This window comes from Buceros rhinoceros, unplaced genomic scaffold (genome assembly GCF_000710305.1).
Source record: "Buceros rhinoceros silvestris isolate BGI_N320 unplaced genomic scaffold, ASM71030v1 scaffold20370, whole genome shotgun sequence".
Lineage (NCBI taxonomy): Eukaryota > Metazoa > Chordata > Aves > Bucerotiformes > Bucerotidae > Buceros > Buceros rhinoceros.
In genome coordinates, this window is record NW_010391567.1 from 45,582 (window position 1) to 61,481 (window position 15,900).

The 15,900-nt window shown below is 38.7% G+C and overlaps 1 protein-coding gene across 1 annotated transcript in view; it reads right to left on the reverse strand.

The window, feature by feature from the left end:
• PLXNB2 (plexin B2) overlaps positions 1–15,072 on the reverse strand; it is a 31,567-nt gene extending 16,495 nt beyond the window's left edge. The window contains exons 1-12 of the mRNA XM_010142373.1: positions 14,924–15,072; positions 14,124–14,291; positions 12,469–12,577; positions 10,882–11,109; positions 10,234–10,410; positions 9,629–9,768; positions 8,482–8,582; positions 6,065–6,294; positions 4,894–5,075; positions 4,078–4,144; positions 3,820–3,966; positions 445–601 (exon numbers count right to left, since the gene is read on the reverse strand). Of these exons, the coding sequence (XP_010140675.1) occupies positions 445–601; positions 3,820–3,966; positions 4,078–4,144; positions 4,894–5,075; positions 6,065–6,294; positions 8,482–8,582; positions 9,629–9,768; positions 10,234–10,410; positions 10,882–11,109; positions 12,469–12,577; positions 14,124–14,291; positions 14,924–15,072 (1,855 nt within the window). The remainder of the gene's footprint in view (positions 1–444; positions 602–3,819; positions 3,967–4,077; positions 4,145–4,893; positions 5,076–6,064; positions 6,295–8,481; positions 8,583–9,628; positions 9,769–10,233; positions 10,411–10,881; positions 11,110–12,468; positions 12,578–14,123; positions 14,292–14,923) is intronic.
• Between the last annotated feature and the right edge of the window lie 828 nt (positions 15,073–15,900).

Sequence of the window (15,900 nt, forward strand, 5' to 3'; positions counted from 1 at the left end):
TGGCTCATCATCTCCTAAAAGTGCAGCTCCTGTAAGTTATAATTCTTTTGAATAATCATCAAAAAGGCAAGTCAAAATCAGTACCAGTTTCTGAAATTGCATCATTACTTCTCCATCAGTTAATTGTCCATGCTGTCATTATCACATTAATTAGTACCTGAGATACTGACTGTCAGACATGAATACATTTGTGCTAACAGTCATTAACAGGCTCTTTGCACACTAATGACAGTACACCAAAACTTTAAGAGTCAGGAAGAAGAACTCTCGAAGAAAGCTTTAATTTTTCACGCATATTAAGATTGCTGCAAAATGATGTATTTTTGCATCCAGCTGAACATGAATTCTAATTTTTTTTTTTTTTAAAAACAGCAAATTGCTTCTATAGACATTTTGGGGGAAAACACAAAATCACACAACATAGCATCACAAGTAGCAGCCTACCAAGAACTACACTTTCAGCTTTTGGCCACTGAGAACACGGCAGATTTCGGTAGACTTGGTCTATTATCTTTTCCTTTACTTGTGATATAGTATCACAGTTCAACACTTTCACAGGTATGGAATCGGTTCCTCCATCTTGTACATATACATTTACTGTCTGTAAAAAAAAAAAGAATGCACATGGTTATTAAGACAAAACATCACTGATTTACCCCTGAATCTGTTTTTCCAGGTGATTTAAATGCAAACAGTATCTAAAATTCACTTTGCAATGATTATTGCACAGCAGCACATATTTGCAATGGGAATATGGATTATCTGAGGGATCCTTCACTGTTATGCAGCCATCCAGCTGTCATAAATTCCAGCTAATTCTTCCCACTCTAACAAAACAGAAAAGATGCAGAATAGATTTACTCATGCCTAAGATGCTACTGTTACTGAGCCTTCAGAATTTTTTTGAGACATACAGGAACAAAGCAGCTGGACCACTGACTACTTACATGCTTCTCATATAACCTGATAACCTGGAACATAGAAAAGCACAAGTAATGCAGTGCCCAAACTTAATGAGTTCCTGATAAAAAATTGAGCTGCACTTTGCCGAACTCCTAGGATATTGTGTGCTTTTGCCTTCCTTTACACTGTATTCATGGTTGTGGTTTTACTTTTCAAGTTGAATGGACTAGGTCTGTACATATGGTGATTTAACGTGGCTCAACTGATGAGCAGTGACTTGTTCAGCACCCATAACTTTACCTCCTCTGACCAGCTGTTCATTAGATATGTATAAATATACACAAACAAGCACACACACATATATATGTATATATAAAAGACATTTATATCATCTTTGGCATTTGAAGACTTAATTTACTGCTTACTGGTGTCACAATAACTCTTAATAGGTCCAGGAAATACACCTAAGTAGTTTATGCAAGTTATAAAGTATTACTGTTTTCTGATAGTATTGACATATTTTTTTTTTAGCGTTAAAGAGAATTTCTTGAAAGCCTGTAATTTGCTAACTCTAGAGTGATTTTTTTTAAAGGTAGCTTCGCTATGTGTCAGTTTTAATACAGACAAAAGCAAATGAGAAAACGATGGCCAGGAAACCTTCCAGAAGGAAACCCCCCCACCAAAGCCAAATAGATGTTATGAAAAGCCTCTTTCTTCCACTAGCTCAGTAAAACAGCTCAGAGCCCTTGTGGATCTTTGGCCAGTCAGGTAGCTTTGGAGGCCAGGCACATCCGAAGCACCAAAGCTCTCAGATACACACGGTCCTGCCAACCATAAGGCCTGAATTTATCAGCTAAACCTCAGAAACAAACTTGCATGGCTGGTATTTTTAAGCAGTGAAGAAAAGCTATGCCATACGGCAGTCAAATTAAACATGATTGCACTGTCCCTTGACAGAACTCTCAAGCTAATCATGAGATTTCACCTTCCTTTTCCTATTAGCTTTATGGTAATTAGACATGATTCTGCTGCTGGTTCAGTATGCAGCATGTCAGTGTAACCAGCGATGCAAAACAGATTCATCTTTTAAATAAGAACAATTAGAGTGCAGACAACTGCTCTATACCATACATTCCCATCACTTCTCACTTTCAGGCAGAAGTGATTAACTTATGCTTTAACCCACCTCGGTGCACAAATTCTCCTCAACTGTTCACAATTACCTCAACAATGTCATCATCATGCCAAAGATCACAATAATTTATAGCAATAGTAACAGCCTTCACAATATTTCATTGTACCTATATATATACATACATACATCTCATCATCTTCCATGCACACACACACACAAAATCTTTGTTTCATGGGAAATTTGTAAGTCTGGACCAATACTGCTACGGTACAATGTTATAATGCTTAATATCTAGCTAGCATGCTTGTTGTGCCCACATCTGATTGCATACACAAATTTTCTGCTTTCACACTGCATTCATTTAGCTTAATTGCAGTCATTGGCTTTTTTGTGAAAAGAAACAGACTGAATAAAGAATTATTTCCATTAAGTCTTACACGATGTACAGTGCAAGCAAATTTTGTTCTCCATGCATAAAAAAAATAATACAACCATCATTGCCAGTCACTGGGATTTCTATCTTTCGGTTCAGATATGAAGATGACTACTCAACTAACCCCTAAAATATCAGTTGAACTTAAAATATTTCTTCTTGCCCAACACACCCTTTACCTCCAGGTAGTCTAGGTCGCAGTCTAGTGATTTTTTTTTTTTTTTAGTAACAGGACTTAATAAAACTTTTTATTAAATTTCTCTTTCCGCACTGCAGATATGTCATTGCATCTTTCTCAGTTAGAAACAACCACAAACAGCTCCTAATATGTCTATAAAAGAGAAATGAGAGGGGAAAAAAACCCCTGTGTTTGAAAGACAGTCTTTGCAGCTTTGCTATTCATCACACTGTATCCTGAAGAAAAACAGTAAGACCACCAGAAAGAGTAAACCTAGAATTTATGCTTCCTAAACAGCTAAAGAGGAGGCTATGTCAGTTTTTGTAAAAGACAGTGAATCTGTGTGCTGAAGTTCGGTTGAAAAAGCGGTGGAAATCTGTGGTGTTGAACAGAATTAAGTCAGAGAAGAAATCATAATAGAACTGGGCCACTGGTGATCAGATTCAGGGGGTGGTGGAGCTCAGATGGGGAATTCCTGGGGCAGGGATGTCCACTTCAAGCATCTAAATGCCCACTTGAAGCATCTAACACGAGTCTCCAGAACTGTCTGTAGAGGCAGCTTCACCTTTTCACTCTAGGGAATTATTTCCTTAGGTCGAAATAAACCCCTTTCTGCTGGTCTGCCCATGTTCAGAAAAGTTTGACTCACACAGGAACAAGTGCAGAAACAGGTTTATAAAGTGTTTTGGAGGTTGCAGAGTCATCTCACAGGACTGTAGAGGAGCTTATCCTGGTATACTAATAAAATGATCTCTAAAATAACCTTTGAAATGCTGATGAGCAGCAATCATAAGGGAGGAAGACAACCCAAAGTTCAAGCATACCGTTAGTGCAAGAATTCTACAAAAATCAATTTCCAGTTAATTTAGATGGGAAAAGTGAAGGAGCCAAACACCCTGACCACTGTTCAGACAGACTTTAAAAGTTATGACAGGGATTTACTGAAACAGATTCCACAGTGGCCGGACTTGGATTTAATACTTATAAGATACTTTATAATTCTGCTTTCCTGCTTAGAGTCTTGCTTTGGTCAAGTTATCAACTGTCCAGCCCATGACCAGAATTTCTACGCAGATCACAGTAGTCCAGGAAAGCATGTACTTTTACAAGAAAAGCACGTATTTTACAAGAAAAAATGATTTTATAATAAATGAATCGTGCTCCGCTTACCAGCTGTGTATACTCTACATCATCTCCCAGTAAGCCTGTGTCATTCAACGTATACTTGGCTTTCTTTAGTACAGCATCCACTGGGCCTTTTTCTACCTGGTGTTTGATAGCCTTGAACAATTTATAAAGAGGCTCTCCAGCATTGTCCTGTTGAAAGGAAAAGAAATGAAATAAAACAAAACCAAAAGATATACTCAATGCAGCATATTTGGCTACTATTGATAAAAAACCCCACAGGCAGCATGCTTCAACTCTTACCTTGAGGTACTGATATAAACAAATAGACATCCAGTTAGACAACATTCTCTCAACAACTGTTTCAGATCTGAAAAAAGAAACAAAACAACAACCCTTAGTACGGTAAGGGTACTTAATGACAAAAGTTTTAAAGAAAAACATTGCTTGCTTGAAACATAATATTTTTACGCTTAACTGCATGCACTCTCCTAATGCAGTGATTTCCCTATACAGTCTTGAGAGCACGTACTTGCTTGAGAATAAGTGCTTTGTATTGTTCATCATTCCTGCGTACCTTCGGCTCATTACTGAAAAGCACACATCCTTTATGCAAAATCTTAAAATTGGGTCTACACTGTAAGAGCTAAAAAATTAAACCAGTTTTGCATTTACTGGGAAATAACCCACAGATTACAAAGCTACAATATACACAGAGCAAGGACTTTTGTAATTTATCTGGGATAACAACAGGGTTAAGAACACTAGAGCAAGCCCTCACTGAATGCACAATGCAAGCTGATTATGGGTGCTCATTACAGAGATGACGTGTGGTATAAACGCTAGATCATTTAGAATAAAATTAGATTAAAAAGTAAATGAAATGTTTGGTATTTTATTTCAAAGTGAGGTAGATGTTTCAGTAATCTTGATGCAGATTCTACATTAGAGTATTTGAATAAAGAAATCTGTTTCCAGCAGTCCTGCCTGTGCTTTTCACATCTATTCCGGGTGAGCTTGTCGTCATAATGTGCTTGGCCAGGCTATTTCTGACTTTCACGGATAGCTGGCATTTTAATACAGCCACACTGCAAAAGGAAATATGGCAGTCATTCAAACCTTCTTAGCATCAGCTTTGGGTTTTTGGCCACAACATACTGCTCCATCAGTTCTAAGAACAGCGTCCTCATGATGTCAGTGTAGTATTCTAGTTTTCCATGTAAAGCAACTGTCAGTAAAGATGCAAAATACACTTTAGCTCGAGCAGAGAACTCCCTTTGGTTTTCCAGTGTGTGAATGAACTGAAACAGAAAACAAATGTAAAATCAAGTCAGAGAACAGGTTTCTGAAGAACCTCAACAGTTGTCTGCACTATGAAGACAAGCAATATTATTTTAATATTAATCTCTTAAGCACATAATGGAAAAGTTTTTGGAAGTTTGAAAGACTGCTCATAAGAAAAAGTTGCCTATAATTTGCTTTTAGATACACACAGTGTACTGGGCTGGCCCAGGGAATGCTGGTATACTTTAACCGAAGCCTTCTCTGAAAAGGGTTCTTTAATTAAATGACAAATGGTGTTCTGTGACAATTTTAAAAAGGAAAAATCAACTTCCCTCTTCCCCAAATTCCCAGTCCTTTCACATCAAATTACAAAGATGCTAATCTAAGTGCATATGGGAACGCGCTCTCATCTGCCATAAACTGTAATGCTACCATTAACTAGCTCAGCACTGGAGCCTCATTTGAAAACACAGAAAAAGTTAGAAGTCTACATCTATATTTAGGTGTCTGACAATCAGCCTCAGTTTTTGAGAGTGAGCAATTAGGAGTCTCTTCAGAGCTGCTGTGAGCACTCATCAATCTTGATGAATAGGCCACTTGAGGAGCCTGTGTCTCTCTGGGACAGATACCCAGCAGGTGGCTGCCCGCAGGTGACTCCCGTGATGAACCAGGATGGAATCCGATCACGTTACTTAAAAAGCCAAAACAAACTTGTAGCAGCAGTTTTTATGCCAGATTGGTTAATATCTGTTTTCCTACAGATGCTGCAATGTTGATTAACTCCATGCTACATGACCTGGCACAGAAATATGATCTTGGCCCTCAGCCCCATCAGGAAGCTGTGGCTGTGATGCCACATACCTGCAAGTGGTTACTATGAGATCAGAACCGTATGAAAATCACTTATTTTTAATAATTTTTTGCTCAATTGTGCTTGCAAACCTACTGTCTTGCACAGACAGGTATGCCTAGTTAAGAGACAAGGTGAATCCACTTCAGTACTCACGTTAATGAGAAATGATTTGCTATTGAGCAGGTTGGAGAACTGATTCAAAGATTGCTCCACAGTCTGCCGCCTGGCCTCAGGAATATCCAGCTTCCCTGTGATCATCACATCTTTCTCACCATCTTTGGAAGGTAAGAAAAAGACTCTGTCCGTGTAGGTTTTGTAGTCCAGTACTGGAATTCCAGCTTCACTGATATCATTTGTCTGATCCTCCATCTCTATCATTAGATCTGGAATATGCAATAGAGTTTTAAGGTTCATTTTTAAAAAAGCCTGCAGCTTTTCCAGGCAACACGATCCCTTTAGGTGCCTCATGATAGAGAAAAAGCAACTCAACACCAAAAACTCTATTTCATCTCGCATTTTCTTTCACTTTTTTTTCCCAATTATCCTGTTAACTACGACCACAGCTAATCCCGTGGTGACATGAGGATAACTACCTTTAGCACAGATGGTTTCCTTGTTGCTGCCTATCCAAAAAAGGGCCTTAATGGACATCTGGGTGAGTTCATACGTATGACTGTAGGACTGTAGTACAGAGCCAAAAAAAGACACTGCAATACAGTTCTCTTGGGTTTTTTTTTCCCCCAATGCACATTCTATTCCCCCTGTGCCTAGGTTGTTATAAACAGCCTTTTAAAAAACACATAGCAATCAAGGAAAGAAAGGTTTAAAATGTAAAGCGCTAATTTAATTGGAAGGAAGGGGATGGCAGGAAGGAAGAAGGTTAAATGGTTCGTTGAAATTGATGGAAACATTTCTGCGGGACTCAAAAGCTCTGAAGTTTTACAAGGGACAACAATGAGGGAATCATCCTTTGGAACAGCTATCCTAGCTGAAGGCTTTCCAATTACCCTATACTGCTGATTGACTAGAACATCATGTTAATTAATATAGTGACCTATTGTCGCAACAATTTTACTGGTCTTATTAATTCATTTACCTCTTTGTTTTATAGCATTCAGCAAAGCTGAGGGAAACAGCATTTTGTGGTTTCCAGCTTTATGGTATTTGTACTTCCTTCCTGATGTCCCTTTCCTTGGCTATCCTTGGTCCCACGTATTTTAGACTGGCTGCATTGCACGCTGTTGAAATTACATTTTACTGTCAGCCGAGGTGGATGCAGTTTACAACCTAGATTACTCCTTGGATATGCATTTTACTTCCCCAGTGTTTGTGCTTGGTGGAGCAGAGAGAAAACCAACCCAAGATGCAGCAGGAGTCTGTAGCCCCCTACTAGGAGTGTTAACAAGAGAAAGGCACGTTCTCCTTTCAGAAATGGGTATGAAGTTCCATGGGGGAGGTAGGGAGAGGGAGGGCTGTTAAGCTTGATGTATCCTCTCACAGTTCAAAATGCAGTTTGAAATGAAGCCCATATGAGAATAGTTCTTGATTCAAACATTTGCTTCTGGTTTGTGTCCAGAATGTGGAAGGAGTTGGTTTTCCGGAGAAAGTAAATGGTATGAGAAAAGAATGTCCCGTCCCAGAAATGCCAGAAAAACAAGACTAGGAGAGGCTTCCAGCATGGTTGAAATCTTTGAGATACCCTAAGATTCTTAAACTACTTTCAAACTCTAACCGGAAATTGCTGTTTAATTCAATCTTGCCTTTTTAGCTACTGTCAATATAAAATAATCTATTTCTCTTCAGACATAAAACATGTGGGTTTTTTTTTAGTAGAGATTATTTCAACATGACCCAACAGCAAGTATAATTCAGATAATGAGGTGACATTTCATGGTAATCATTTAGGCCAATATTTGCAATGTTTGCACTCAGATGCCTAATTTAAGCATTGCAATGAGTGGTTCAACATGTAGAAATGCTGAGCCCTCACACCTCCCGCTGCCTTCCTCGGGATGATGCCTCTGTATTTACACAGAACAATTAGCCAGCTCCTCAAATCAAGCTTAAGGTTTTCCCACGATAAACAGGGCAAAATGCTATTTCTTTCCCACGAGCTTGCAAAATTATCCCTTTGTATGCTGACTGCTGCAAATAAATTTTGCAGCTCTGAAAACAGCTTTTGACATGCATACTTGGCACATACAGCCATTGTGTGAAATACTAAGTGCATGGTTAGTCACTACAAAACATTCTTACCTCCATTATCAATGCTACATTAATGGTTGTAAGTAACCCCAATCTCAACTAGTTTCTATTTCCCACTTGCTAACCCTGTGCTTCCTTTAGACCAAAACTATTCATTTCCTTTTATAACCTCAGCTCCCTAATTTATTTTATTTATAGCTTTCATATATAATAGCAAAATATAATATGATAATGTCAGTAATCAAGACTACTAAGATCACTAATGATTTGTTCCCAGAAGACAGTTTTAGCAAGCTATCACCATTGCTCCAGCCCCTCTTCTGATTGCTCAAGAAGACCCACAGCAGTGCAAATATCTGTCATACCTGTGAATTCCTTCTTGCACCGGTCTCTGACACTCTCCTCCAGGCCTTCAAGTTGTGATTTAATTTTTTCATACTCTCGTTCTGCTTGTTGGCTCTTGCGTCTTTATGGAATAGAGATAAGATTTTTAAAAAGTTACAAACTGCAAAAGTAAATAATTTACAACAGCTCTGAGTGGGAAGGCAAAGGACTGGAGGGCATTTTTCTGGTTTTGTTTTCTTTTTAGACACTGGCAGCAGAAAGAGAATGAAGGAGGACAGCAACAGTGGCCCAAGTCTTCATTCTGTGTGAATTAAACCTGGCACCATCATGGGCCTGCTGCTTCAAAGCACACTTGGGACAGTGATTTAAGGTCCAAGAAGCAGTAGCTACAAGTGACCTTCAATCACATATTAACTACAGAAAATCAATTTGTATATACTGAACAGATTGCTTGCAACGTGTCTTGCACTGGCCCTGAGACACCCAGGAGCCTGTCTGGGACTGAACTGGGAAGGCTGAAGGAGGTCCACGAGAACATCAGTGCTGTACGTCACGTAATTCAGCTATACTGATATGCACGATAAGAGTGAAATTCACCCCCTCCTGAGGGACAGTATGATGCCCTCATTACTAACCTTAAAATTGGGATGAGTACGTCTTCAGTGAAATACAGACATTGTTCTGGCCCTTTGTGAAGCATGAATTTCACCATTAATAATGAAATCGAGTGTGGGTAACACTTACCTCAGCTGGAAAGGCCAAAAACCCCTTAGCCAAATCCACTCAGCTCAGACCTACGGTGCTGACTGAGGCCACATAAACGCTGATGGATATGTATACAGAATAAGTTATCTCCTTCACAAGAGGCACTTTAGCTGCCATTTCAAAAATGTATGTGTGCAACTCAGTCTGCAATTGTGCTCTTGGCAAGCCTGGGACCAATTGTTGTGCTTATGTATAAAGGATGGACTGGGCTGACTGACAGCAAGGAATTTGGTGTGCGTGAGATGAATAAATTGGTGCTCGTACATATTTCCAGCTGTAACTGCCCTTAACTCTCCAGCTCATAAAAAAGATGAAGATAATTTCTGTAGACTGAGCTGAAAACAATCAGGAAGTACCCTGAAAGCTTTAGGACAGTAAAACCACCTAATTAAAGGAACTCACCTGTAACAGATGATAGAAATAACGATGATTGCTATCATAGGAATAAGTACCAGTGGCAAAATAAGATTCAGTGGTATGTCACTCACACGTGTATCGTATTCCACCCTTCCAAGGATCCATTCCCGGAGTCCAAATTTCACCTAAGTAGATAAGTACAGACATTTGTCTCAAAACGTACAAATGGACAGAGGTACCATTCTCAGCCATGCTCCAAATTCTTAGTAATTCTTGCTAAGTAAATTTCTAGCTCAAACTGCCAAACAAAGGAAATGTTTCTGAATATTTTATACTGAATTTAGATCACTAGCACTTTATTCCATTAAGCAATTTGATTTTGCTTAGTAGAGGAAGAAAAATCCCCAGCCTGTCTAGCTACAATTTTACATTCCTGTGTAATGAAGGTAGAAGGCATTTGGCAGCTTGGGACTGCTCTTTAAGTGTGATGCCTTCTAGACAGCAGGAAGAAGCTGGAGGAAGAAAGAAAGAGCTGCAAGAAGTTTCTTCATGGTACTACAACAACTTAGGAGAAAAATTACTTCAGTTAAGAAGCACTGTATGAGCGTCACTTACACGTGATATTAAATTCTATTGAAAAGATAACCTACAATGAATTCAGGAAGGTTATTGATTGTATCTCTCTTCTGCCGTTTCTTTGGTTGAGGCTGTACTTCTGGTGGCTCACAATATAAGTCCGTTTCAGTCAGTGTTTTTATGTTGCAAGGCTCATCACCCACAAAAGCCTGGGCCTCGTCTATTGTCATGGCTTTGTTCAGGTTACTGCCCTAGACAGAAAGTACAAGGCTAAGTCATCATCACAAAGTCTTGGGAGACAAGAAGTCCTGAGTTCCAACTTCCATTTGGATCATTTTTAGCAGCAGATGTGAATGCACTGCAAGAGCAGAGTGGTTGAGAATGATGCAGTTTCTCTCCTTTCCTTCCTGGTGGGAGAAGAGATGTCTCCACCAGTCCTTGGGAACTCTATGGCAGAGGGCATTTCCAAATGCACCCCCCCAGCAGAAAGGGGCATCCCTGGGAAACTCAAAGTATGGCTAAAAAGATAAGCAAGTATCTCTGAGAAGAGGAGGGGGGAGGAAAGATGACATGACAATGATGTTCATCATCTAGCAGAGGTAAAGGGCATACCAAGAGTACTGGGTACAGTACCAAACAGCGGTTAAGTGTTTGAGAAAAGAAAGAAAAATTCCACACATGCAAGGACAAAATGAGCAACCACTACCTCTTGACAAGTTTACCTTTGCGTTAATAAGTTTGTTGACTTGTTTTTTGATGCCATCTGTGAAGTTTTCAAAGGTTGGGTCAGCAACGTAGGCAAAGGAGTGGCTCTCATTTTTTACAGCCAAATGATAATGATCCATTAGAATAATAGTGGTAATGTTATAGTTTTCTGGGTCTTCCAGTATTGGTGGGGAAGAAAAAACCACTGTGGTTTCATTGAGTCGTGTAACAAGCTTTCCATCAAACTGTAAGAAACAAGACAAGAAGAACATGCACATTTTAGAGTTTGACTCATTCCTGTACATTACTGTTGATAATTTTAGACTGTAGAAATAAATGTGCTGGATTTATATCCTCTCCATATAGCAGAAATAACATAGTATGAGGTATTTTCCAAAAAGAAAATGAAATAAATTTGTTGATAGGAATAAATTACTGATTCATATTGTTCTAGCAGCTGCCTGAAGAAAAAGCTTAGGCTACAGGTCTGTTTCCATTGCCTCCAAATTCTGTGGCTCTTGATCACACTGGGCTGATATCATTAAACTGCTCAAAGATTAAGAGGTTAACATGGCAGCAAAACAAAAGTTTGGTAAAGTTTCTAGCCATAACCAAGAATGTGTGCTGTATGTAATGCCGACTTAAGCTAATGTGCTGAGAAGATGCTGAGCATACATAAGGAGAGGGTTTAAGAAATATTGAAAAACACTCTTAGAATGCCAAATAGTCTTTAAGGTTGTCCTGGGAGTTAAATTTATCAAGATAATTATGTCTTGCAGTTTATGGCCTAAGAAACATAGGCAGTTTTCCTCTTAAAATTATTTAAGGATAGGGTTCTGATGGGTTCGAATCCAGCTGGATTTGGCAATCTAAAAGCTGAATCATGCATATAATAGAAAAGATGTGCTCTATACAGATCACAGGACAGTCTTAAATTGTAGAGTCTGTCCTAGAAAGTCTTACATTATTACAGGAAGATCACTTTCAAGTCCTCATTCATTGCACTGGATTGTGATCTTCGTTAGAAGAACAGGAAATTGAGACTCTTGGAGATGTCAGTTATTCTTAACATGAGATGCAAGAAGCGTTTGGGTTACTGTTATTTTTCACAGCTTTTGTTGTGAACATGCTATAGGTGGAATATGCAGGAAACAAGAAAGAAAAGAAGACTTGCTTAACTGAGGTGTGAGAAAACAAAAGGCACTGACTGTGCAAAGCTGAGTACTCAGCATTATCTGGATTTGGGTCCTGTTTCAGGCAAATTTCTAAAGCTTTCTAGGGGAGAAGGACAAAAAAAATAAACACTTTCAAATTCTGAAATACATCCACTTTACCATATGAAGCTTAATTCTTCTATCCTTATTTATATTGAATGAACATAATTTTAAAGCAGAAGATTGCAAGGTACAAGTGAATGTAAGTCAAGATGGCAGGAAGAAGCTCTTCTTCCACAGAAACCCTAAGCAGACCTAGAAATCTGTTCAAACCTGATTCCACTCCAAGCCCAGTGAAGTCCAGTGGGTAACCTTAAATGCATTTTTTTGAGCAGATTATATGTTATGCATCCAGTGTGAATGCCTTCTGGGGAAAAAAAAGAAAATTACCCTTTTGAGACTCATTTTCCCTGCTTCTGGACGCTCTGCATGTACCACCAAGGAGAAACTCTGGATGAGCCCAAAACCGGTTCCAGTTACTGTAATATTTCTCCCTCCACTGAAAGGCAGAATTAAAAAAGAAGTCAAGTCATTGGCGAACTACCACAGCTATAAATTGTTTTATCCTGCACTGCTACTACTTCCACTGAAAACAGCTATGTTACGCCTGTGACGATCAGATATCCTACACAAGGGACTTCTGTTAAGGCTAGCAACGACCAGGGCATTTAAAAGCAGCAATGTCAACTTCAAACTCATTTTTGAAATAGCGGAATAAAAAAAGTACAAATTGCTTTGTCAGAATTTGTGGCTTTTCATTGATGACTATATTTGTGTGCTTCCCTTCTCCCATGTTTTTGTTAAAACCACTCCACCTACCACACACACACAGAGACAAAGATGAGAGTGTATTTTCCACAGGTCTGCAGGGACCTGGCTTTTCTGTTCCCTTTCATTTGCAACACATTATTTAAAAAATAATGCATTCGCATAAGAGGAAGAATGCATGCAAGTTGCCAGTGGGAATTAAAGTCATCGAAATAACATGGATTTATGGGGATAGCAATCCTCAAGACAATCCAATGAAGTAAGCTTCAGTTTATATAGAGGAAAAACCAGAAGTCTTTTAATTCCCCTGGGTAACTCACTACTGATCTACCAAATACACCCTTCAGGCCCTAAACCCACCCAAACCAAAAATCAAAAGCAAATATTAAAAACAAATCCTATTTTACATAAGTGACTGCTCAATATCCATGGAGGAAGGTATAATTTTTTTTTCTAAGAGAATTGACAGCCAATTTTACTTTTAATGTCCTATTTGTAAGGCCATGATGTTACACTTCTCTTTTCATGAAAGAAAGTGGAAACATCATGATCTCTCTCTGCCAACTGTACCACACTGAGCAGAAAGACCAGAACACTAGGGAACAGCAGAGACCGCCGTGAATCAAGGCATAAGTTTGTCCCTCTGTTGGTCACAGAATGACTCTCAAAACCAGAGAGTGGCACACATTTCTTTGGTTTCACAATTAGCACTAAGTGAGCTCTTCTCCAGAAGTAACAGCTACCAGATGGGGTGTTAGTGAGTACCACCACAGAAGAGAGCATACCTTTAGAAACCTTACTGACCCCTGGTCTAGATTTTTCTACAGAGATACTTTTTTTACATCATGGGACAGACATGACAAGCCATAACCATCCTCTGTTTCCAGCTTAATTTTTAAAGGCCTAACAGAAGAACGGTTAGAAACCATTTCATTAGAAACCTTTTATATAGGTTATCTTTATAGGATAAGGATTTGTAAGTAACACAAAGATCATGCTGCCTGACATCATGCTGAAAAGCTTCAAATCTCTTTCACTGAGACATCTTCATTTAAAAGAAGTGCATTATCTTTTCTCTGGTTGAAATGGGGATTAAACAGAATGCTTTCAAACATCAGCTGTGGTTAAGAAAGATCACAAATTCTACATATCTAAATGTGTGCATGGCTACAGTACAGGAGTTTTTATTTCAAACAGTTCTATAGGTAATAGGTTTATTACATACTGCACCTATTTTAACCCAATTGTAAATGAAGTTATGGCAAACATTTCATTACCTGCTGAAGCTATTTACTGGCAGGAACTTGGTGACAGTAGGATTCTCACTGTATGAAAAATTTGCTGGTACGCTTATTGCTGTGCCCCCATAGTCCATTGTGATATCAACAGTTTCAACCTTGCTATTGGGTCCTGTAATGCAAACGATCTCATCTCCAAATTCAGTGCTAGATTGGAGAAGAACATGAAGAGGAAACATCTTCAGTTACTGACATTATGGTGATTTGTATTCTTTATTGTAGTACCCCAGAAGCAACAAAAAAAAGGGCTCTGTTTTTGCTAGGCACTGAGAAAAGGAGACAATACCTTCTAGAGATCACTTAGCGTCTTTAAAAAAGATACAGGATATGAAAAGGAATAGTATACAGACACAAGAACAATGTCATCTCAGCACACTTTGTGTCATTCCTTTTTTTTGGGAGAAGGGCAGCAATTAATAAAAGGAAAAAGACGTGACAGGAACAAGCCAAGGGGCACTAGGAAATTTAGCTTTTATATGAAACCACTGAGGAGATGTTGGGTGAAAGCATGGATGGATTTGGAGCTGCCAGTCAAGCAGAGAAAATCAAAACCTGGAAAATTCTTTGGATATCTTTCTCCCACTTTGGTATTTTTACAGCTGCTTCTTCCAGCTGGAGCCTCTGAGAGAGTTTCTGTCTGAACGTTACGTGCAGAGCTCCATTGCTTGGGATGAGTCACAAAGAGATAGACAATGGATTTGTGTAATTTCCGAAGGCTGGGAAGGTTTGGCGCTTTGTTAGGATATAGCTCTGCATTGTTATTTACTCAGGGTACGTACACATTGCAAGGCTGGCTACCGACTGAAACTCGAACATCCTTCTTGGAACCAGTGGCCAGGTTTGTACCAGTGATGGTAAGTGCAGTTCCACCCGCCTGTGGGCCGCTTTCAGGTTTTATTCCAGAAGGATAAGGTTTCTGTGAAGACATGATGGTCGAACTAATTAAGTAAATTAAAATAAAATTTACACCAGTGTTAATTGGTATAATAACTAACAGAAGTTGAATATTACTACGTGAAAAATATAAAAATTAAAATAATATCAGACAATTCTTCTAAAAGAAAAAATCTTCCATTATTCTTGCTGAAGGAAGAAGTAATAGATGATGTAAATATACTTTTTTTTCCCCACACTGTATTTTATGAGATTTTATATGAATTTAAATTCCCTGTTTACAAAATGCAGAGTTATCTGCCATTTAGTTTGCGAGAACTTCCTGTTGCTTTTCCCATTTTCATACTTATTTAAAGTATGGCTGAATCTGCCTTCACCTTTCCTTAAACTTTCATACATTCTGCATCAGCCACAGGAGAGACAGAGCAAGGTTTTCAAAACTGTTACTGAACAGAAAGAATATGAAGATTCTTACATTATTCTATATTAAGGCTCCTAATTGCAGTAAAATTGTTACTCTTTTCTTGAGCAACAAGCTTGCAAAGAAAGAAAATCCCCAAACGCTAAACTTTTCTTTATGCACCGATAACCTTGGAGAGGATTTCTTAATACCAATCGAAACAAGCAGACATGCTTCAAATGGTTGTGAAATTTGTTGGAAATTCAAACTTCTCAAGTAAGTTCCCTTCTTTTGTTCTCAATTCACTCTTTGTTTCTGTGATTGTACTCTGGGAGCTGTAACACATACTGTAATTTAACAGTGAGGGCTTTTCATGAACAGCGTGATTTAATTATTTCATCACTAAGTAGTCCCTGCTTCCATTTGAGAAAAGCATCCTTATTCAGGGCAATGCTGAAACTG